The sequence below is a fragment of the Gorilla gorilla genome, chromosome 13 (assembly GCF_029281585.2).
Source record: "Gorilla gorilla gorilla isolate KB3781 chromosome 13, NHGRI_mGorGor1-v2.1_pri, whole genome shotgun sequence".
In the NCBI taxonomy this organism is placed as follows: domain Eukaryota; kingdom Metazoa; phylum Chordata; class Mammalia; order Primates; family Hominidae; genus Gorilla; species Gorilla gorilla.
Genome location: NC_073237.2, coordinates 48,856,132 through 48,878,834, shown reverse-complemented (window position 1 = coordinate 48,878,834; position 22,703 = coordinate 48,856,132). Strand labels below are relative to the sequence as shown.

At 39.0% G+C, this 22,703-nt stretch overlaps 2 protein-coding genes across 5 annotated transcripts in view; both read left to right on the top strand.

Annotated features, from left to right (window-relative positions):
- The window catches only part of CCDC171 (coiled-coil domain containing 171), a 422,806-nt gene that overhangs the window by 20,215 nt on the left and 379,888 nt on the right, over positions 1-22,703 (top strand). For all 4 annotated transcript variants that reach the window (XM_031014903.3, XM_031014902.3, XM_055350793.2 and 1 more), the window contains exons 4-6: positions 5,484-5,658; positions 17,938-18,128; positions 20,612-20,743. In XM_031014903.3, the coding sequence (XP_030870763.3) occupies positions 5,484-5,658; positions 17,938-18,128; positions 20,612-20,743 (498 nt within the window). The remainder of the gene's footprint in view (positions 1-5,483; positions 5,659-17,937; positions 18,129-20,611; positions 20,744-22,703) is intronic.
- LOC115935862 (non-histone chromosomal protein HMG-17-like) lies at positions 14,975-15,235 on the top strand. Its single transcript, XM_055350798.1, has one exon. It carries the CDS (start codon positions 14,975-14,977, stop codon positions 15,233-15,235), a length of 261 nt encoding a protein of 86 aa, XP_055206773.1.

Below are 22,703 nucleotides of genomic sequence, written 5' to 3'. Positions count from 1 at the left end.
CGCAACCACTGCCTCCAGGTTCAAGTGATTGGAGAATCACTTGCCTCAGCCTCCCCAGTAGCTGGGACTACAGGCACGTGCCACCATGCCCGGCTAATTTTTGTATTTTTAGTAGAGATGGGGTTTTACCATGTTGGCTAGGCTGGTCTTGAACTCCTCACCTCAGGTGATCTGCCCACCTTGGCCTCCCAAAGTGCTGGGATTACAGGCCTGAACCACCGTGCCTGGCCCAATTGAGGTAATTTTTAAGTGATAATTGAAGTAATTGCTTCTATTTACATTGTAATAATCCATATAAAGTGGTATGTGTTAAATGTATGCTAATTATTCATAAACTCTAAAACTTGTTTTTTAAAACCAAATGCACATTTTACTTGAGAGTATTAGTGTGATGATAATCATTCCTCTATTAAATAAATTCTCTCACAGCCAGGTGTGGTGGCTCATGCCTGTAATCCCAGCACTTTGGGAGGCCAAGGCAGGAGGATTGCTTGTGCCCAGGAGTTCGAGACCAGCCTGGGCAACAGAGTGAGACCCTGTATCTACAAAAAATAAAATAAAAATAAATATATTCTTTCATAATATGTTTATAGTTGTCATTAGATTTCTCAGCAGAACACACTGTTCTCTTTTATTTGATCGGAATGTTTTGAAGTATATGTTCACATTAAGGAGATAGGAAATTATCTTAGGGAAGGAATACAGTTTTCTTAAAACAGGAAATTATAATTGGTTCAACTCCAGATTTATATTACTAATTATTATTTCTTCAATTATTTCTTTTCTTTTTCTTTTTCTTTTTCTTTTTTTTTTGAGACAGAGTCTCACTCAGTCTGTTGTCCAGGCTGGAGTACAATGGTGCTATCTTGGCTCACTGCAACCTCTGCCTCCCAGGTTCAAGCTTTCCTCCTGCTTCAGCCTCCCGCGTAGCTGGGATTACAGGTGCCTGCCACTGTGCCTGGCTAATTTTTGTATTTTTAGTAGAGGCGGGATTTCACCATCTTGGCCAGGCTGGTCTCAAACTCCTGACTTTGTGATCCACCTGCCTTGGCCTCCCAAAGTACTGGGATTATAGGTGTGAGCCACCGCGCCTGGCCAAATTTTTATATTTTTAGTGGAGACGGGGTTTTACCATGTTGGCCAGGCTGGTCTCGAACTCCTGACCTCAAGTGATCCACCTGTCTCGACCTCCCAAAGTGCTGGGATTACAGGTGTAAACCAGTGAGCCACTGTGCCTGGCCTTCAATTATTTCTTTAGATGATCATACTTGTATTATGTAGTTAAATTTTTTAGCCATATAATCTCCAACTGTACGCATCAGGAAGCAAGGCAGAGAGGAATGCAGTGATTTAAAAACTAAGGCCATATTTGCCTTATCAGGTATTACTAATGCGAACACAAATGCATGGTGATTGGCACAAAGTATCTTTAAAGACTTCTGTAGGAGTTTTATTGTTGGGGGATCTTGGGCAAGTTAATTCATTTTTCTGAGCTACAGGTTTCTTTGATAGGTATTCAAATAATAGATTACTGTTGAAAGGATTTATTAGTAGACAGAGGGTACGGGGAGAAGAATTGCTTATAGACTCATACGTTCCAGATGAGACTGAATTGCATTGATGTAGATGATTGGGATGGGAAAATACTGTAAGGTTTTTAGAATCATTTGAGCGTAACAATACTGTTGTGGAAAATAGGACAAGAAGACCGTGAGGCTATTCAGATATCTCATTGGCCCAGATAGTGATGACAGAGCAAGAAAATCCAGATAAATTAGAAAGAGAGAGGGTAAAGGAGAGTGACATAACTACTTTTTTTTTTTTTGAAACATGGTCTCGCTCTGTCACCCAGGTTGGAGTGCAATGGTGTGATCTTGGCTCACTGCAGCCTGGTCTCGAACTCCTGGACTCAAGTGAACTCCTGAACTCCTACATCAGCCTTCTGAGGAGCTGGGACTACAGGCACACACGTGCCACCATGCTTGGCTAATTTTTTGTATTTTTATAGAAGTGTGGTTTTGCCATGTTGTCCAGGCTGGTCTTGAACTTCTGGGCTCAAGTGATCCACCCGCCTTGGCCTCCCAAAGTGCTGGGATAACAGGTGTGAGCCACTGTACTCGGCTGACATAACTTCTTTTAGCCAAAAAATACTGGAAACTTAGGACTAATCAGTAGGCTTTATGGCCTGAAGATATTGTCTGACCCAGCCAGTACTCTTGAGAGCAGGGATTCTTAAGCTGGAGTCCTCAGAGAAATCAGGGAATCTGTGAACATAGATGGGGAAAACTTATAATTTTATTTTTATTAACCTCTAACTGATATTAAGCATTTCCTTCAGTTCTGAAAGGCTTGACCCAGCCAGTCCTCCTTTTAACAAGTCATAGTAGTGTTAGCAGTACTTTTGAGTATCATCAATAGAAATCACAGATACATATGACATTTTAGAAATTATAGTTACAGGATGGGTGCCATGGCTCACGCCTGTAATCCCAGCACTTTAGGAGGCTGAGGTGGGCAAATCACTTGAGGTCAGGAGTTTGACACCAGCCTGGCCAACATGGCGAAACCCTGTCTCTACTAAAAATGCAAAAATTAGCTGGGCATGGTGGTGCGCACCTATAATCCCAGCTACTTGGGTGGCTGAGGTGGGAGACTCACTTGAACCTGGGAGGCAGAGGTTGCAGTGAGCCGAGATCATGCCACTGTACTCCAGCTTCGGCAACAGAGCGAGACTCTGTCTCAAAAAAAAAAAAATTATAGCTACATATCATATATCATATTTCAGTTATTGTGTGTGTGTGTGTGTGTGTGTATACATGTATATATATATTTGTTGTTTTGAATCTTTTTTTAGAGACAGGGTCTTGCTCTGTTGTCCAGGCTTGCATGCAGTGATGTGATCATTGCTCCCTACAGCCTGGAACTCCTGGGCTCAAGTGATTTTATGCTGCAGCTTCCCAAGTAGCCAGGACTGTAGGTGTGTGCCATCACACCTGGCTAATTTATTATTATTATTATTTGTAGACATGGGGTCTTGCTGTGTTGCTCAGGTTGGTCTCAAACTCCTAGCCTCAAGCAACCCTCCCTCATCAGCCTCTCAAAGTGCTGGGATTGCAGGAGTGAGCCACCGCACCTGGCTAGCATTTTAATTTTAAGTAATGTACTTCGTGCCCTTGAAGAGGATGTAGTCAAGGAAAAGGGAGGCTTGGTTTGCACAAAACCACTCCCATGTTCTTAAGTGTCTGTATTATGCCAGGAAAGTGCTAGTATTTTGACCTTATGAAATGTTTGTAGGCTAATGTCGAATTCAATTTTCAGTCAACCATCCAAGCAAAACTGTTAAGAGTTAACTTACGAAATCCACATCGATCTTGTACACGTTCTCCAAGTTCCTGTGAATACCAGATTAGCAAGAGCTTTCAGTTCTTCTGCTATATAAGCTATTTCCTCCTGGAGCAGACTGCATTTTTCCTTCTGTAGCATACTGAGATCTGAGTCAATCTGTGGTGAACAGAGCGGTGTAGGTGGCTCTTGCAAATCCTCCTGCAAGGCTGCTGCTTCAGGTGTGGTCATTACTAAATCTTTCAGCAAGGAAAGGCTGGTTACCTCAGTCAGAAAGGAGAGGCTGCTTTTTTTTTTGGTAAGGAATGTTCAGGGGGGATTTGAGAGTTCATAGCTTTTAGGTTTGTTTAATTCTGAAAGTCCTCATCCTATGTTCTTCCTACTTAATATCCAGCTGATAGCATCTTAACAGAAGAAACTTGGTGAAACTCTTCATTGAACTTGTAATTTTGCATTTCTCATAATTAGATTTTCAGGTTTGTTCATAACCTTATCTGCCCTGGGGCTGTACTAAATAAGCAGTTACTTTAAAGTCACCATAAAAACTCTCTGGTTTTTCTGACTGTCTTGAACTGAGATTCTAAAGCTCTGAGATTATCAATTTGTTTTTGTAAATTCTCTAGTATAGTGAGATTTACCCTTTCTATCCCTCAGGCCTTGTAGTAAATCAATACTGGCATCATAGTTAAGTGCGTTCATTACTTCATTTTCCGAAGGCTTGTTTTCAACTGGCACTTCATCCTAAACAACTGCACACCATAATTTAAAGAACTGTGATCCCACTGTATGCTGTAGATCACTAGAATCCCATTTCTACCTGCAAAGAGGCTTTCACTGTGTTCAGGCTTAAATATATTAGCCACCCAATATTATAAACCCATCTTGAGACAATTTCTGATACCAAGAGCGATATTACTGGGTGTTCAGTTAGGAAAACAGAAACCATTCTAAGTCTTAAAACAAAGGGACGTTAATAGCGGGTATTGGTTACACAGGTACTAGAAAAGCGGAAAAGACAACTAGAGGAGATTAAGACAACCCAACATTAAGAACTGCTTCTATTCCCAAGGTTGGTTAGAGCTAGAACTGGACAAAGCAAGGCCCATGGAAGGAGGGACTATCCATAAGGATTTGCAGCCACAGACAAGAGAGGGATAACTGCTCAAGGTAGATGTAGAAAGGCAGAAATAACTTGGCATCTTCACGTCTCCTGCTGTCAGTCATTCCACGTGTGCCTCTCATTGATCAAGCCTATTGAGAAGGCAGTTGTCTCTGACCTTCTGTCATGCTACTTTGGAAGGATCACAAATTCGATATTCGTTCATTTAAATCCCTGCAAAATTGGCACTTTTATTACTTTATGATCACTGATATCATAATCAAGAGAAATAATACAGACAATATTTATTAAACTATACTTTGATGCAATTTGTTTATTGGTTTCATTTAGGGAATAGAAGGAGAGGAAAGAATGAATTTTTAAGTGCTTAGTATGTATCATGCATTTTTTTTTGTTTGTTTGTTTTTTAGGTATGAATATTTTCTTCTCTTTCTTTTTTTTTTTTAGACGGTCTTGCTCTGTCCTTCAGGATGGAGTGCAGTGGCATGGTCTCTGCTCACTGCAACCTCTGCCTCCCAGGCTCAAGCAATCCTTCCATCTCAGCCTCCTGAGTAGCTGAGACTACAGGCGCACACCACCATGCCTGGTTAATTTTTGTATTATTATTATTATTATTATTATAATAAAGACAGGGTCTCCCCATGTGGCCCAGGCTGGTCTTGAACTCCTGGGCTTAAGTGATCCTCCTGCCTTGGCCTCCCAAAGTGCTGGGATTACAGGAGTGAGCCACCGTGCCTGGCCAAGGTGTGACTATTTCTGATTAAAGCATGTAATTTATCTTTAATTTTATAAAAAGTTCTTATAAGATTTTTTTTTCCTCTAGTGGATTCTCTAAAATAAAAAACATAATGGGTGTCATTTTGTAAGGTAGTGCTTTCTTTCCAGTGATTCAGAATATATAAATTTATAAATTTTTGCCTTGTATATATTATGGAAACAAGTTTCTCTAAGAAACTTAAATGTTTGATTGTATGATCTCATAATCTTTGGACACATGTTGATATCAGGAATCTGTTTTTAGCTGGCAAGCTATGAGAGCCAGATTGCCAAGCTACGGTCCGAGGTTGAAAAGGGAGAAGCATTGCGACAAAGTCTGGAATATGACCTAGCTATTGCTAGAAAGGAAGCTGGTCTTGGAAGACGGGCTGCTGAAGAAAGGTTAGCTGAGGCACATAGGATCCAAGAAAAACTCTGTGGTAAGACTGTTTCTATTTCTTCCCAAGTTTAGGGTTGTAACCTGATTGTATATCAATCCTCGCTGTTGTGTGTACATCCCATACAGGGTCAGAGGTAAGATTCTGATTCGTTGACTGACTTTTGATGTACAGACTTAGCTGGGTATGTATAAAAAGTCTTCTGGCAATTTTGTGAACATTTATCTACTTTACATTAATTTTTTTATGCTGTGCATATATGGAAAAAGGAGTTCAAAATTCTCTTAAGTCACTTTTTAGAAGCACTTCTTCCATGAATAATCAACAGAATCACAAAGGGATTTTTGTTTGTCTTAAACATATACTCCAGGCTCCCCATCACATATAATATGAATCCAAATCTGTAGCTTGAGAATCTATATGTTCAAGAAGCACTGCCTCTTTCATTGATTTTGCCAGGTTTAGAAATCACTGGGCTAGAGTGTGGTGCCTGGAAAAGAAAAAGTCACTGGATTTAATCTTCAAAAGCTATGTGTTATATAGCCCTTGGACTTAAATAAAGCCTTTCTATTTACATATAATATATAAAAATAAATGTGCCTAGATAGCAATATCACTCATAACAAGCACCCAGATGAGGGACCAGAAAATGATCAAAAGCCCTTCTACATGGATAACTACTATACTGGTTTTTAATAGTGTAGATTAATTTTGCCACTTTTTTGTACTTTATATGAATGGAATCATAAAGTATATATTCTTTTGTTTCTGGCTTCTTTCCTCCAACATTATGTTTTTGAAATTCATGCATATTGTATGAGAGCATTGTATTGATGTGTAGTATTGTGTAAACATTCCACACTTATATTTATCCATTTATTATTGATGGGCATTTGAGTAGTGTCCAATTTTTGATTATTAATAATGTTGCTATGAACATTCTTGTACACAGCAGGTTTTAATTAAGAGAACACTGAATGTGAATTCAGATTTAGATTTAGGTCCTGGTTCTACATGGTACTGGTATAAAAATAGGCATGGAGACTAATGGAACAGAATAGAGTACCCAGAAATAAAGACAAATACTTACAGCCAACTGATCTTTGACAAAGCAAACAAAAACATAAAGTGGGGAAAGGACACCCTATTCACCAGTAGTGCTGGGATACTTGGCAAGCCACATGTAGAAGAGTGAAGCTGGATCTTTATCTCTCACCTTATATAAAAATCAATTCAAGATCAAAGACTTAAGTCTAAGTCCTGAAACCATAAAAATTCTAGAAGATAACATTGGAAAAACTATTCTAGACATTGGCTTAGGCAAAGAGTTCATGACCAAGATCCCAAAAGCAAATGCAACAAAAACAAAGATAAATAGATCTTTAAACTAAAATTAAACTAAAAAACTAATTAAACTAAAAAGCTTTTGCACAGCAAAAGAATAGTCAGCAGAGTAAACAGACAACACAGACTGGGAGAAAATATTCACAAACTATGCATCTGACAAAGGAGTAATATCCAGAATCTACGAGGAACTCAAATCAGCAAGAAAAAAACAAATAATCCTGTCAAAAACTGGGCAAAGGACATGTATAGACAATTCTCAAAAGAAGATATACAAATGGCCAAAAAACATATGAAAAAATGTTCAATATCACTAATTATCAGGGACATGCAAGTCAAAAGTGCAATGAGATACCACCTTACTCCTGCAAGAATGGCCATAATTTAAAAATAAAAAAATAACAGATGTTGCATGGATGTGGTAAAAAGGGAACACTTTTACACTGCTGGTGGGAATGTAAACTAGTACAATCACTATGGACAATAGTATGGAGATTCCTTAAAGAACTAAAACTGTAAGCATTCCCTTTGAAAACCGGCACAAGACAAGGATGCCCTCTCTCACCACTCCTAGTCAACATAGTATTGGAAGTTCTGGCCAGGGCAATCAGGCAAGAGAAAGAAATAAAGGGTATTCAAAAAGGAAAAGAGGAAGTCACATTGTCTCTGTTTGCAGATGACATGATTGTATATTTAGAAAACCCCATCGTCTCAGCCCAAAATCTCCTTAAGCTGATAAGCAACTTCAGCAAAGCCTCAGGATACAAAATCAGTGTGCAAAAATTGCAAGCATTCCTATACACCAATAACAGACAAACAGAGAGCCAAATCATGAGTGAACTCCCATTCACAATTGCTACAAACAGAATAAAATACCTAGGAATCAACTTACAAGGGATGTGAAGGACCTTTTCAAGGAGAACTACAAACCACTGCTCAAGGAAATAAGAGAGGACACAAACAAATGGAAAAATATTTCACGCTCGTGGATAGGAAGAATCAGTATTGTGAAAATGGCCATACTGCCCAAAGTAATTTATAGATTGAATGCTGTCCCCATCAAGCTACCATTGGCTTTCTTCACAGAACTGGAAAAAGCTACTTTAAAGTTCATATGGAACCAAAAAAGAGCCCGCATTGCCAAGACAATCCTAAGCAAAAAGAACAAAGCTGGAGGTATCACGCTACCTGACTTCGAACTATACTACAAGAATACAGTAACCAAAACAACATGGTACTGATACCAAAACAGATATATAGACCAATGGAACAGAACAGAGCCCTCAGAAATAACACCAGACATCTACAACCATGTGATCTTTGACAAACCTGACAAAAACAAGCAATGGGGAAAGGATTCCCTAGTTAATAAATGGTGTTGGGAAAACTGGCTAGCCATATGCAGAAAGCTGAAACTGGAACCCTTCCTTACACCTTACACAAAAATTAACTCAAGATGGATTAAAGACTTAAACGTAAGACCTAAAGCCATAAAAACCCTAGTAGAAAACCTAGGCAATACCATTCAGGACATAGGCATGGGCAAGGACTTTATGACTAAAACACCAAAAGCAATGGCAACAAAAGCCAAAATAGACAAATGGGATCTAATTAAACTAAAGAGCTTCTGCACAGTAAAAGAAACTATCATCAGAGTGAACAGGGAACCTACAGAATGGGAGAAAACTTTTGCAGTCTATCCATCTGACAAAGGGCTAATATCCAGAATCTACAAAGAACTTAAACAAATTTACAAGAAAAAAAAATCTCATCAGAAAGTGGGCAAAGGATATGAACAGACACTTCTCAAAAGAAGACATTTATGCAACCAACAAACATATGAAAAAATGGTCATCATCACTGGTCATTAGAGAAATGTAAATCAAAACCACAATGAGTTGTCATCTCACACCAGTTAGAATGGCGATCATTAAAATGTCAGGAAACAACAGATGCTGGAGAGGATGTGGAGAAACAGGAATGCTTTTACACTGCTGGTGGGAGTGTAAATTAGTTAAACTGTCGTGGAAGACAGTGTGGCGATTCCTCAAGGATCTAGAACTAGAAATACCATTTGACCCAGCCATCCCATTGCTGGGTATATACCCAAAGGATTATAAATCATGCTGCTATAAAGACACATGCACACGTATGTTTATTGTGGCACTGTTCACAATAGCAAAGACTTGGAACCGACCCAAATGGCCATCAATGATAGATTGGATAAAGAAAATATGGCACATATATACACCATGGAATACTATGCAGCCATAAAAAAGGATGAGTTCATGTCCTTTGCAGGGACATGGATGAAGCTGGAAACCATCATTCTCCACAAACTAACACAAGAACAGAAAACCAAACAGCGCATGTTCTCACTCATAAATGGGAGTTGAACAATGAGAACACATGGACACAGGGAGGGGAACATCACACACTGGGGCCTAGCAGGAGGTGGGGGGCTGGGGGAGGGATAGCATCAGGAGAAATACTTAATGTAGATGATGGGTTGATGGGTACAGTAAACCACCATGGCACATGTATACCTATGTAACAAACCTGCACATTCTGCACATGTATCTCAGAACTTAAAGTATTAAAAAAAAAAAAAAAAGAACCAAAAGTAGAACTACCATTTGATCCAGCATTCCCACTACTGGGTATCTTCCCAGAGGAAAAGAAGTCATTATATGAAAAAGACACATGCACACGCAGGTTTACAGCAGCACAATTCACAATTGCAAAAATATGGAACCAGCCTAGAAGCCCCATCAACCAATGAGTGGATAAAGAAAATGTGGTATAGGCTGGGCGCAGTGGCTCACGCCTGTAATCCCAGCACTTTGGGAGGCTGAGGAGGGCAGATTACCAGGTCAAGAGATTGAGACCATCCTGGCCAAGGTGGTGGAACCCCATCTCTACTAAAAATACAAAAATTAGCTGGGTGTGGTGGCGCACGCCTGTAGTCCCAGCTACTTGGGAGGCTGAGGCAGAATAGCTTGAACCTGGGAGGCAGAGGTTGCAGTGAGCCAAGATCGCACCACTGCAGTCCAGTCTGGTGACAGCGAGACTCCATCTCAAAAAAAAAAAAAAAAAAAAAAGAAAATGTGCTATATATACACCAAGGAATACTACTGAGCCATAAAAAGAATGAAATAGTGGCATATGCAGCAATCTGGATGGAGTTGGAGGCCATTATTCTAAGTGAAGTAACTCAGGAATAGAAAACCACTTATAAGTGGGAGCTAAGCTATGAGTATGCAAAGGCATAAGAGTGATATAATGGACTTTGGGGACTCTGTGGAAAGGACGGGATGGGGGTGAGGGATAAAAGACTACACGTTGGTTACAGCATACACTGCTTGGGTGATGAGTGCACCAGAATCTCAGAAATCACTACTAATGAACTTTTGCCTGCAACCGAACACCATCTGTTTTGAAATAAAAAATAAAATGTGAAAAAAATTGTCCTTGATTGAAAAAAAAAAGTGTTTTGTTAACTTCATGGGGCTAAAGAAATGTTAAGATATAAGTTTCTTTTTTTCTTTTTTGAGATGGAGTCTCCCTCTTTCACCCAGGCTGGAGTGCAGTGGTGCGATCTCGGCTCACTGCAACCTCTGCCTCCCGGGTTCAAGCAATTCTCTGCCTCAGCCTCCCGAGTGGCTGGGATTACAGGCGCCCACCACCATGCCCGGCTAGTTTTCTTGTATTTTTAGTAGAGACGGGGTTTCACCATCTTGGCCAGGCGGATCTTGAACTCCTGACCTTGTGATCCACCTGCCTCGGCCTCCCAAAGTGCTGGGATTACAGGCGTGAGCCACCGTGCCCAGCATGTTAAGGTATAATTTTGTAACTGTTAAGATCCTTAGTTTTGCTCAGCTGTCTGGGGTTATTGACATTGGTCAGAAGTATTTTTGATTATGTAGAGAAGAAAAAGTAGTATCTTTTACTCACCCATGCAAGGTTTACAACTGACAACCCTATAACAAAACACAGGTTAACAAGAGAAAAGCGTAACAAATTTATTTAACAAAGTTTTAGATGACATGGGAGCCTCCAGATATGAAGACGCAAAGAACCAGGGAAAACCGTATTTTTGTGTTAAGTCTGATGAAAGAAGTGGATAGTTGTGGAGAAATATGACTGGACAAAAGTATATGTTCCAATGTAATAAACTGAGTGGGAAACCCAGCAAGCCTGTTTGTTCAGTAGCATTTCTTTCTTCCAGGTGATAGATCACCTGAGGGCCCCATGACCTACTTTCAGAGGTAGTAGGTCAGAGAGGCGACCTTTCTAGATTTTATGTCTTGCTTTGGGGAGAAAGAAGGGTAGAAGACAGGAAGTCAGAGTAACCTTCCTTCTGAGGCCCTCCTGTCTTCTGCAAGTGAAAAATATTCAGCATACCAAGGCACCATAATTGGGGGTATTGTGTTCTGAGCCCCAGTAATTACCTTTGGTGTTTAATAATAGTTATACCACTACCTGGAATTTAGGAATATAAGAATTGGAAGGCACTAGATATGAAAGTTCATGACTTTCATTTAACTATGAGGAAAGTGAAGTCCTGGAAAGACGGGAAATTACTTGCTCAGAGTCAAACAATTTCAACAGACATTCTACAGAGTAAGATAGATGACTATTAATCACAGGAAAAATGCGTAACCTCACTTATTGTCAGGGAAATGCAAATGAAAACCGTAGTAGATGTTATTAAACACCTATCAGATGGGTCTAATTGAAAAGATTGTCAATACCAAATATTGGTGAGGATATAGAGCAACAGGGACTCATATTTTTTGTTAATGGGAGTGTAAAATGATACAGCCACTTTGGAAAAAAACCTGGCAGTTTGTTTTAAAATAAACATGGGTTTATCTTATGAGCCAGCGGTTTCACTCTTTATTATTTCCCCATGAGAAAGAAAAACTTTTGTCCAAAAAAGACTTGTAAAAGAATTTCATAGCAACTCCATTCATGGTGGTCCAAAGTTGGGGAAAAAGACATTCATTAAGAAGAGAATGAAGAAACAATTTGTGTTATATAATGAAATGCTACTCAGCAATAAGAAGGAACCAACCACTAACGTATGCAGTTAACATGAATGAATCTCCAAAACATGCTTAGTGAGAGAAACTTTACACTCAAGAGGACATCCTGTGTGGTTCCATTAACATAAAGTTCTAGGAAAGGAAAAACTAATCATTGGTGAAAAAAGAATCTAAACAGTGATGGCCTCTGCAGGGTGGGTTGGCAGTGGATTTGACTGGGAAAGAGTATGAGGGTGCTTTTTGGGTTGAAGGAAATGTTCTGTATTTTGATAGGTGTTTGGGTTACATGAATGTATTTATTCATAAAATCTCTTTGAACATTGGCTCACACCTGTAATCCCAGCACTTTGGGAGGTGGAGGCAGGTGGATCGCTTGAACCCAGGAATTCAAGACCATCCTGACCAACATAGTGAAACCCTGTCTCTACTAAAAACAAAAACTAGCCAGGCATGGTGGTGCATGCCTGTAATTTCAGCTACTCAGGAGGCTGAGGCAGAAGGTTCACTTGAACCCAGGAGACAGAAGTTGCAGTGAGCTGAAATCGTACCACTGCACTCTAGCCTGGATGACAGAGTGAGACCCTGTCTCAAAAAAACAAAACAAAAAACTCCTTGAACAGTACACTAAAGATTTGTGCATTCTACTAGATGTACATTTTATCTGTAAAAAAAAACTATATTACATTCTAATTAATGATATACATGCTGAACTATTTAGGAGTGAAATGTCCTGATGTTTGCAACTTGTTTTGAAATGCATAAAATGTATGATGGACTGCTGGGTGGATAAATGAATGCATGCATTGAAGGATGGATGAATATCTGATAAAGCAAATATGGCAAAATGTTAACAATCCTAGAGTCCAGGTTGTAGATATATGGATGTTCACTGCACAATACTTTCAACTTTCTGTGTTTTTAAAATTTTTATAGTGAAATGTTGAGGGTAGTGTAAAAAGCCTAATGCAGTTATGAGATAATCCCATAACAATGGAGAGAACAGGGGGTGTGACAAGAGAGAAAATTTTGGAAGCTGGAAAGCAAATGGATGAGGAATAACTGAGTTAGAGAGACGTTAAAATCCTAAGTCAGGAGTGGGGAAAACCGAAAGAGAAATTCTTAGTCAAAAGGCTTATAAACTGGAAGCACCAGACACCATTGGAATTATGTATGGGAGTAGCAGTAGTGAGTAAAATAAGGAGGGTTAGATGAAAGCTGTTTGAGAGGCAGATAGGTCCTTAGATTTCCTTCCAAGAGCATGCTACTCTGGGATTACTTAAGAATTGCTAGTGGAAGTCAGGAGGTTTAATCCCTGGAGATGGCGAAATAGAGTCTTTTGACTGGCAAAACCAGGAAGATTCTGAATGCTGAATATTGAGGAGCCATTCCTTCCAGCTTCCCTTTAATTAATTAATTAATTATTATTATTACTTTTAGAGACAGAGTATCACTTTGTTGCCCCGGCTGGAGGGCAGTGGTGTGGTCATAGCTCAGTGCAGCCTTGAACTCCTGGGCTTAAGCCATCCTCCCACCTCAGCCTCCTGAGTAGCTAGGACTATAGGTGTATGCCACCACACCTGAGTAATTAAAAAAAATTTTTTTTTGTAGAGACTAGGTCTTGCCATGTTGACCAGGCTGGTGTCAAACCCTTGGCCACAATCAATCCTCCGAGCTTAGCCTCCCAAAATGCTGGGATTACACGTGTGAGCCACCATGCTCAGCCCCCAGCTTCCTTTATATATTGATTTACCCAAAAGCTAACACCTGGATTTCTACACTCTATGCCGGATGTGGGAGGACTCTTTTGTGTATCACCTGACCAAGCTGATATAGTTTGGCTCTGTGTCCCCTCCCAAATCTCATCTTGTAGCTGTCATAATTCCCATGTGTTACGGGAGGGACCCAGTGGGAGATGATTGCATCATTGGGGTGGGTCTTTCCCATGCTGTTCTTGTGATATGGGTCTCACGAGATCTGATGGTTTTAAAAATGGGAGTTTCTCTACACAAGCTCTCCTTTTGCCTGCTGCCATGCATGTAAGATATGACTTGCTTCTCCTTGCCTTCCGCCATGATTGTGAGGCTTCCCCAGCCATGTGAAACTGTAAGTCCAATAAACCTCTTTCTTTTGTAAATTGCCCAGTCTCAGGTATGTCTTTATCCAAAAAAAACAGACTAATACAAAGCCAGGAGGAAGAACCTAATGATACTGATGTTGGAGGTTTCCCAATAAATGAGCCATCCAGATCCTTCTCCAGTGAAGACTAAAGTTGTTAACGTCCACCTTGAAGCTCAGATTCTAGGTGGTGGGTATATTAGTGTATAAACTGTATTACATTTATAGTTTCTAACTTTTAGTGAGAGTAGACAACCAAGAGTTACCAGATATATGAGGAAACCCTCTAAAATGGAGAGAAGAAATCAACTTAGAAGAAACAGAGGCTCTGCAGGGAGAACATTTAAAAGAAGTAGCATTAATTTCCTCAGATCTGAAAGAATATATTTCATCTATGAAGTAAGAACCAGGTGTTATAAAAGATGAAATCTATTAGAAATTAAAAATATGAGGCCAGGCACGGTGGCTCACGCCTGTAATCCCAACACTTTGGGAGGCCGAGGCGGGTGGATCACGAGGTCAGAAATTCAAGACCAGCCTGACTGATATGGTGAAACCCTGTCTCTACTAAAAATACAAAAATTAGCCAGGCGTGGTGGCAAGTGCCTGTAATCCCAGCTACTCGGGAGGCTGAGGCAGGAGAATCACTTGAACCTGGGCGGCAGAGGTTGCAGTGAGCCGAGATTGCGCCACTGTACTCCAGCCTGGGTGACGGAGTGAGACTCTGTCTCAAAGAAATTAAAAATATGGAAGCAGTGGGAAGAAGAGGCAAGAAGGACCCCCGGACTGACCAAAGCCCACACGCCATTGCATCCCTGCATCTGGTGCTACGTCTTAGCAGCATTACCACCATGCCCAAGAGAAAGCCTGAAGGGGATGCTACAGGAGATAAAGCCAAGCTACAGAGAAGATCTGCAAGGTTGTCTGCTAAACCTGCTCCTTCAAAGCCAGAGCGCAAGCCCAAAAAGCCTTCTTTGCCCCTGCAAAGAAGGGAGAAAAGGTACCCAAAGGGAAAAGCTGATGCTTACAAGGAGGGGAAGAATCCTGCAGGAAATGGAGATGCCAAAACAGACCAGGCACAGGAAGCTCAGGGTACTGGAGACGCCAAGTGAAATGTGTGCATTTTTGATAACTGTGCACTTTTGGTGACTATACAGTTTGAAATATTTTTCAACCAAGTTTTATGAAAATGCAGACTTTTTTTTTTTTATGAGACGGAGTCTCACTCTGTCACCCAGGCTGAAGTGCAGTGGCACGACCTCGGCTCACTGCAAGCTCCACCTCCCGGGTTCACGTCATTCTCTTGCCTCAGCCTCCTGAGTAGCTGGGACTACAGGCACCCGCCACCACGCCCGGCTAATTTTTTGTATTTTTTTTTTTGGTAGAGACGGGGTTTCACCATGTTAGCCAGGATGGTCTTGATGTCCTGACCTTGTGATCCGCCCGCCTCGGCCTCCCAAAGTGCTTGGATTACAGGCGTGAGCCACCGCACCCAGCCGTGTTTTTTTTTTAGAGCTATGTTGTTGCCCCACAGAAAACGTCGTTGTTTTTTGAGGAAGGGACATGTGTTACTACTAGAATGTCTCTGAAGTGGATTGATGGGGGGAAAACACCTTTCCCTTCTAGTTTTGAGAGACTTCTTCTTGGCTTCCAGGAGGAGAGATTCCCTGATACTGACACACATAGCCACCTTGGCACAAACACCTTGTGGTGTGGAAAAACAAATTTGTTTTTATGTCCTCTTCTCCCTTCCACCCTCAGCATAGACTTAACTCCCTTAAGCCCAGACATCTCTTGGGATTGACTCCCGGTAGTTGGTTGCCAGTGTATCAGGCAATCTGGACTTTCCAATGACACCACTGAGATGGCACTCCTCAAAATAGCAGCCCTTCTGTTTCTAGATTGTAGATCTTTAGATAAATCCTGCCATTTTCATTTCACTTCCTAAAAGTCAGAGTCTGCTTGTGAAAAGTTATTAAACAACATGTTAATGTGAAATGTCAACCCCCACTCTAAACTCCCTGTTGAGAACATCAAATGAGGACTTCATTGGGTTTATAGTGGCTTTCTGATTTTGGTAGTCCTTTGAAGAAGGGGGTTTGAAAGTTGTATACTGTTAATTGAAATACCTGCCTACAATACCATTATTGTTTGTGAAAAACATAATTAATAAAGTTGGATACAGTTTGTCTTGAAAAAATTAACAAATTAAAAATATGAAGGCAGAAATGAAAAATGTCCCTAGAAGCACTGGAAGATGAAGATGGAAGAAACCTCCCAGAAATTAGAATTAAAAAGACAGAGGCAGAAAAATAGGAGAGAAGAGATGAAAAAATTTGAGGACCAATTTGAATAATAGGGAATAGTGAAAGACGTAAGAGAGAAAACAGAAATGTATGATAAATCATCAATGAAAATAACTCAAGATAACATCTCAGAACTAAAGGACATGAATTACCAGATTGAAGGGGTCTATTGAATATTTACCGTTATGGAAAGAAGTAGACCTACTGCAGGCATAGCATTATGAAATTTCAGAAAAATAAAGACAGAGAAGATTCTAAAGCTTTCACGAGAAAAGAAAAATAGGTCAAATGCAAAGGATCAGGAGTCAAAATGGCCTCAAACTACTTTCCTGCAATGCTGGATGAGAGACCATGGAAGAATGTCTTCTGGAGATGGCAGCTGAATGGGAGGGGGACTTTTAATGTATTTCCTTTTGTACCTTTTATACCTCTGTATTTTGAACGTTTTGAATGTATGATTGATTCAAAATGCAAAGAAATATAATTTAGAAATACTGCTAATATAGCTGTGGCATCTTTTAACATGTCTTTTTATAAACATTTCCTCATTTTATCTTCACAAAAACTTAACTAGGGACATTCTTATTCCTAGTGAGAATCAGAGAATCAGGGAGGTTTTAATAAGTGGCAGGTGATGGAGCCAGACCTGGAAGCATTTCCTTCTTTTCTAGGTGCTGAAACAGAGCAGCAGTGTTAGTGTGTTGATAGGTGTTGGTTATTGTTGAGGTAATCGGGTAGGAGGTGAGTTGCACCTAAATCTGGCAAAGTAAATAGCTACAGTTCTAAGGGTTGGGGTAGTGGTTTCCAGCCTCAGCTTTGTGACCCTTGTGTAAGATGTGTTACAACTAGTTTGTTGTCAATAGTCAAATATAAAAATTTGTAATCTACTGTTTTTAAAAACTTGCCCTATATATCACAGTCTTAAAAATTGATTTTTTTCTTCCTTCTTTCTTTCTTTCTTTCTTTCTCTTTCTTTCTTTCTCTCTCTCTTTCTTTCTTTCTTTCTCTCTTTCTCTCTTTCTTTTTCTTTCTTTTAAATCTGAGAGGAGGTCTCCCTATGTTGCTCAGGCTGGTCTTGAACTCCTAGGCTCAAGTGATCCTCCTGCCTCAGCCTCCAGAGTAGCTGGGATTACAGGTGTGTACCACCACACTCAGCTGGTTTGTTTTCTTGAATAGGACAAAAACCAATAGAGTTGCAGCTGGTGCTAGAAGTGCACCTAAACTTGGATATGCCTTCAGAAATATGTCACACTGTTTCATAGCAAAATCATCATTGTCTGAAGGGGAAGAAGAGATTGAAAATTATAGAATAGATTGATTTAGAGACTGTGAGCTTTTCAAGAGTTTACCGGACTGGAAAAGTTTTCAAGAGTTTACTGTAATGGAAAGGTTAAATGTTTTATCCTAAGATCATGCTGTAAATGATGTCAACTCCAATGCCTAGGTTTTGGGGCTCCTTGTTATTTAATTCATGGTTGTAAATGTACCTATTATTCTGTTCTTAATAGCACAGAATTCAGAACTTCAAGCAAAGACAAATGAGACTGAGAAAGTATTTCAGACTTCTCAGCAAAAATGGAAAGAAGAATGCAGAAGATTTGAACATGATTTGGAGGAAAGAGACAATATGATCCAAAATTGCAATCGAGAATATGATTTACTTATGAAAGAAAAAAGCAGACTAGAGAAAACTCTACAGGTAAAATAGTTTTTATAAAGGAATTTTCCGATATGTAATATTCACCGAGATGTGTTGTACATTACTTGAAGTTATCCTGGATTTCCTTCCTTCCTTTTTCCTTCCTCCTTCCTTCCTCCCTCCCATTTTTTCTTTTTTAGGGGCATATTTGCTGGTCTCTTTTGGAGTATATTAATAGGTATACTTTTTGGGGTGAAAAACGGTTTGCAGTCGCTAATCAAAATGTTAAAAGCCAACAAAGCACTTATATGGGCATATTGTAAGAAGGTAAGAATCTACAGCTCTTTTTGTCTAGCAATATGAACATTTGGAATTTTAGAAATATGGGCCCTGGATTTTGGTCTGAATATACAATAAATATAGAAAAATATTTTTATGTGTGATATGAGCTTCATTATCTATGTAGAGCATGTTCTGTATAGACATGATATGTAACATATTTAACTTCTCCTAAAATTGTGAGCTATTTATTCCCTCATTTTTTGTTCCCTTTTTACTCCCTAAAGTAAAAGTGATATAAGGTTGAAGTTGCCAGTGACTTAAAAGGTAGATTTTGAGTTGTCTATATTTGCCATTTTTTTGAAGTAACAGTTTAAATGAAAAAAAAAAAAATTACATGACAAAGCCAGGTATGGTGGTGCAGGCCTGTAGTTCCAGCTAGTAGGGAGGTTGAGGTGGGAGGATCACTTGAGGCCAGGAGTTTGAGGCCACAGTATACCATGATTGGGCCTATGAATAGCCACTGTACTCCAGCCTGAGCAATATAGTGAGACCCTGTCTCCCCTCAAAAAAGCAAAAAAACAAAACAAAGAAAAAAAAATGGTGATAAAAATGTTCTACCTTTACCATTGGTGTAAATGGCTTTTTTGAATTCTGGAAATGTGTCTTTGCTAAAAATTAATTACACAAAAGCATTTAAAAACTGTAAAAGTTTTCGCACAGTAGTTCCCAGATGTTGTCATTGTCAGCAAATTTACTTTTGATTTCTTCCACATCAGTAGTCATAGTTTGTTTCTTTTGTTTACTACTGTATTCTTAGACCCTGGAACAGTAGCTGGCATGCAGAAGGGCTCCATTAGTGTGTGAATGGGGGAGGTTTCGGTGGTAGTTGATATTACAAGTCCTTGGATGGGCCTGTATAACCTTCCCCACATAAAATGTTTTGGAGTTATGTGGAGAGGAGGATGATGGTGGCAGTATTTCTTCAGCCAGTCAGCTTGCACCTGAAGGTAGAAGATTTTGATCTGATCTCAATTAGCTACTTAGGAGAATTGTGGTTTGATTTTAGGCTATTGGCTTTTTTTGTTTTTATTTTTATTTTTATTATTATTATACTTTAAGCTTTAGGGTACATGTGCACAATGTGCAGGTTATTTACATATGTATACATGTGCCATGCTGGTGTGCTGCATCCATTAACTCATCATTTAGCACTAGGTATATCTCCTAATGCTATCCCTCCCCACTCCCCCACCCCACAACAGTCCCCAGAGTGTGATGTTCCCCTTCACTAATCTGCACAGAGACCCTTGGGACAGTTTGGAGTTGAATCTGAGTCACTATTTAGCCCTTGGGGGAAAAAAAAGCCTCAAGGCTCTTTGTGAAAGCTTTCTTTCTATAAGTTAGGAGGGTAATATTTGTTATACAGATCCATGCTACCATTATGTGTACATGAGAGGCTTTCTTTCTCTCTCATGTAAACTATAGACTTTTTCTTCTGTTAATGGGAACTTAATTTTAAACCCTATAGTTAGAAAATTGGGCTTCTCAGCAAATTGCATTTTATGTTTTTAAGATACTAAACCAAATTAGATCTTGCAGTACACCTCAGAAAACCCAAAAGGAAATGCATTTTTTCAAGTATTGTTTATCTATAGAACTAGAAATTAAAGTCCATACTTAAATTTCTTGTTTTTTTGCTTTTCAAATTTTTAACATTCTAGAGTTTCCTTATCCTAATTTGTTGCACAGAATTCTTTTCTTTGCCCCTTTTTCCCTTTTGGAAATACATTGCTCGTGTCAAATTTATATATAAGTTATCAGGGATAATCCAAACATTTTGATCACAGGTAGAGATTTCCATATTAAATGGAATCTACTTTGTTTATATCTATCATATGATATCATATATTGATATTTTGTTCAAACCTCGGAAGTTAACATTTTTCAGAAAAATTGGGTCAAATATATCTATATAATAAACAGGTATATACAGCCTGTTGCTTATATATACTTATATATAGGTAATAGATAAATATATGCGTATATAAACAAGGTATAATCTGTTGTTTAAATAAACATGGTTTCTTACTCAGATCTACATTCTGTTGATCAAATTATAGTTTTATTAATGATTTTAACATGAATTATGATGAGTTTTAACATCTATAGGTAAGGAGAGCCTCTTTGTACATTTAAACTGGGGATGAAGGAAGATAACTTTTATTGATCTAATAGTAAAGCAAGATTTTATTTATATAAAGGAAGCGTTGGAAAAACATCAACGGGAGAAGAATGAGATGGAGTCTCATATCAGGGAGACAGCATTGGAGGAGTTTAGATTACAAGAAGAACAATGGGAAGCAGAAAGAAGAGAATTACAATTTATAGTACAGGTATTTAAAAAATAATAATTCAGTTCCTTAAATATATATTTTTAATGCTTATGATATTCAAAATTACATTAGTGGGATAACTGACTCGCTCAAAGGGAAAATAATTTCTAGTTTTGATTCTGGAAGGCCACATTTCATTTGCTGTTACATGACAATAGGGCAACTGTTACCAACAGATACCATTAGTGTTTAGAGTTCAGTGATTTCCATTGCATACCTTATATGATTTTTAAGAAGGATGTATATATATTTGGTATTTTATTTTTCCAATTTAAAATTTGAGACTAATAGCTGTTTTGAATAGGATAAAGAAATAGAATAATAGGATTCTGGATGTTAAAGAATCCTTACAAATCATATAGTGTAGTAATTTTTGAACTGTTTTTAAGAAGTACAAATTCTTAATTATCCTCTATTCCTCCACCCCTGAAATATGCAGAATCCCCGAGGCTTCTATAGTCCAATTTGAAAATTACTGATTACATCTAATCCCCTTTATACATGAGCAGATGGAGATTTGGAAGTTACCGACTTAGGTTATAGACTGAATGATTAATCTGGGAAAAGGCTGCAGGTCTCTGGATTCTCACTCCAGTGTACTTTGCATTTTTTCAGGAGATTATGTGTATTTATTTTGAAGGAGAGGTAGGAGAAACTCAAACTAGTGTGTTATTGTGTGTTTTAAAGGAAATTTGTGAAGGTAATCCTCTTTAAGAAAAAAACCCATGAATCAACTAACTTAAAACTTCAAATACATTTTCAGCACTTCTTCTAGTTATTTTGTGATAACACAATGTGTTTTATGTATTTTTTCGACACAGAATGACAAATTGAAATAACCTTTGTATAGATGTCAAAGATATGCATTTTTCACAAGAATGAAAAATATCCACATATAATACATTTTGGAGTAATTATGTCTCACAAACAACTTTGTAACACAGAAGTTGACCAAAAATATGCAGAGAATAGAAGCCACTTAATTTTTTTTAAATTATACTTTAAGTTTTAGGGTACATGTGCACAGCGTGCAGGTTTGTTTCATATGTATACATGTGCCATGTTGGTGTGCTGCACCCATTAACTCGTCATTTAACATTAGGCATATATCCTAATGCTATCCCTCCCCGCTCCCCCGACCCCACAACAGGCCCTGGTGTGTGATGTTCCCCTTCCAGTGTCCATGTGTTCTCACTGTTCAATTCCCACCTATGAGTGAGAACATGCGGTGTTTGGTTTCTTCTCCTTGCGATAGTTTGCTGAGAATGATGGTTTCCAGCTTCATCCATGTCTCTACAGAGGACATGAACTTATCCTTTTTTATGGCTGCATAGTATTCCATGGTGTATATGTGCTGCATTTTCTTAATCCAGTCTATCATTGTTGGACATTTGGGTTGGTTCCAAGTCTTTGCTATTGTGAATAGTGCCTCAATAAACATACGTGTGCATGTGTCTTTATAGCAACATGATTTATAATCCTTTGGTATATACCCAGTAATGGGATGGCTGGGTCAAATGGTATTTCTAGTTCTAGATCCCTGAGGAATTGCCACACTAACTTCCACAATGATTGAGCTAGTTTACAGTCCCACCAACAGTGTAAAAGTGTTCCTATTTCTCCACATCCTCTCCAGCACCTGTTGTTTCCTGACTTTTTAATGATTGCCATTCTAACTGGTGTGAGATAGGTATCTCATTGTGGTTTTGATTTGCATTTCTCTGATGGCCAGTGATGATGAGCATTTTTTCATGTGTCTTTTGGCTGCAGAAATGTCTTCTTTTGAGAAGTGTCTGTTCATATCCTTTGCCCACTTGTTGATGGGGTTGTTTGTTTTTTTCTTGTAAATTTGTTTGAGTTCTTTGTAGATTCTGGATATTAGCCCTTTGTCAGATGAGTAGATTGCAAAAATTTTCTCCCATTCTGTAGGTTGCCTGTTCACTCTGATGGTAGTTTCTTT

Bases quoted from the DNA above. Each gene is read 5' to 3' on its own strand.
- LOC115935862 (XM_055350798.1), top strand. From the start codon at position 14,975: ATGCCCAAGAGAAAGCCTGAAGGGGATGCTACAGGAGATAAAGCCAAG.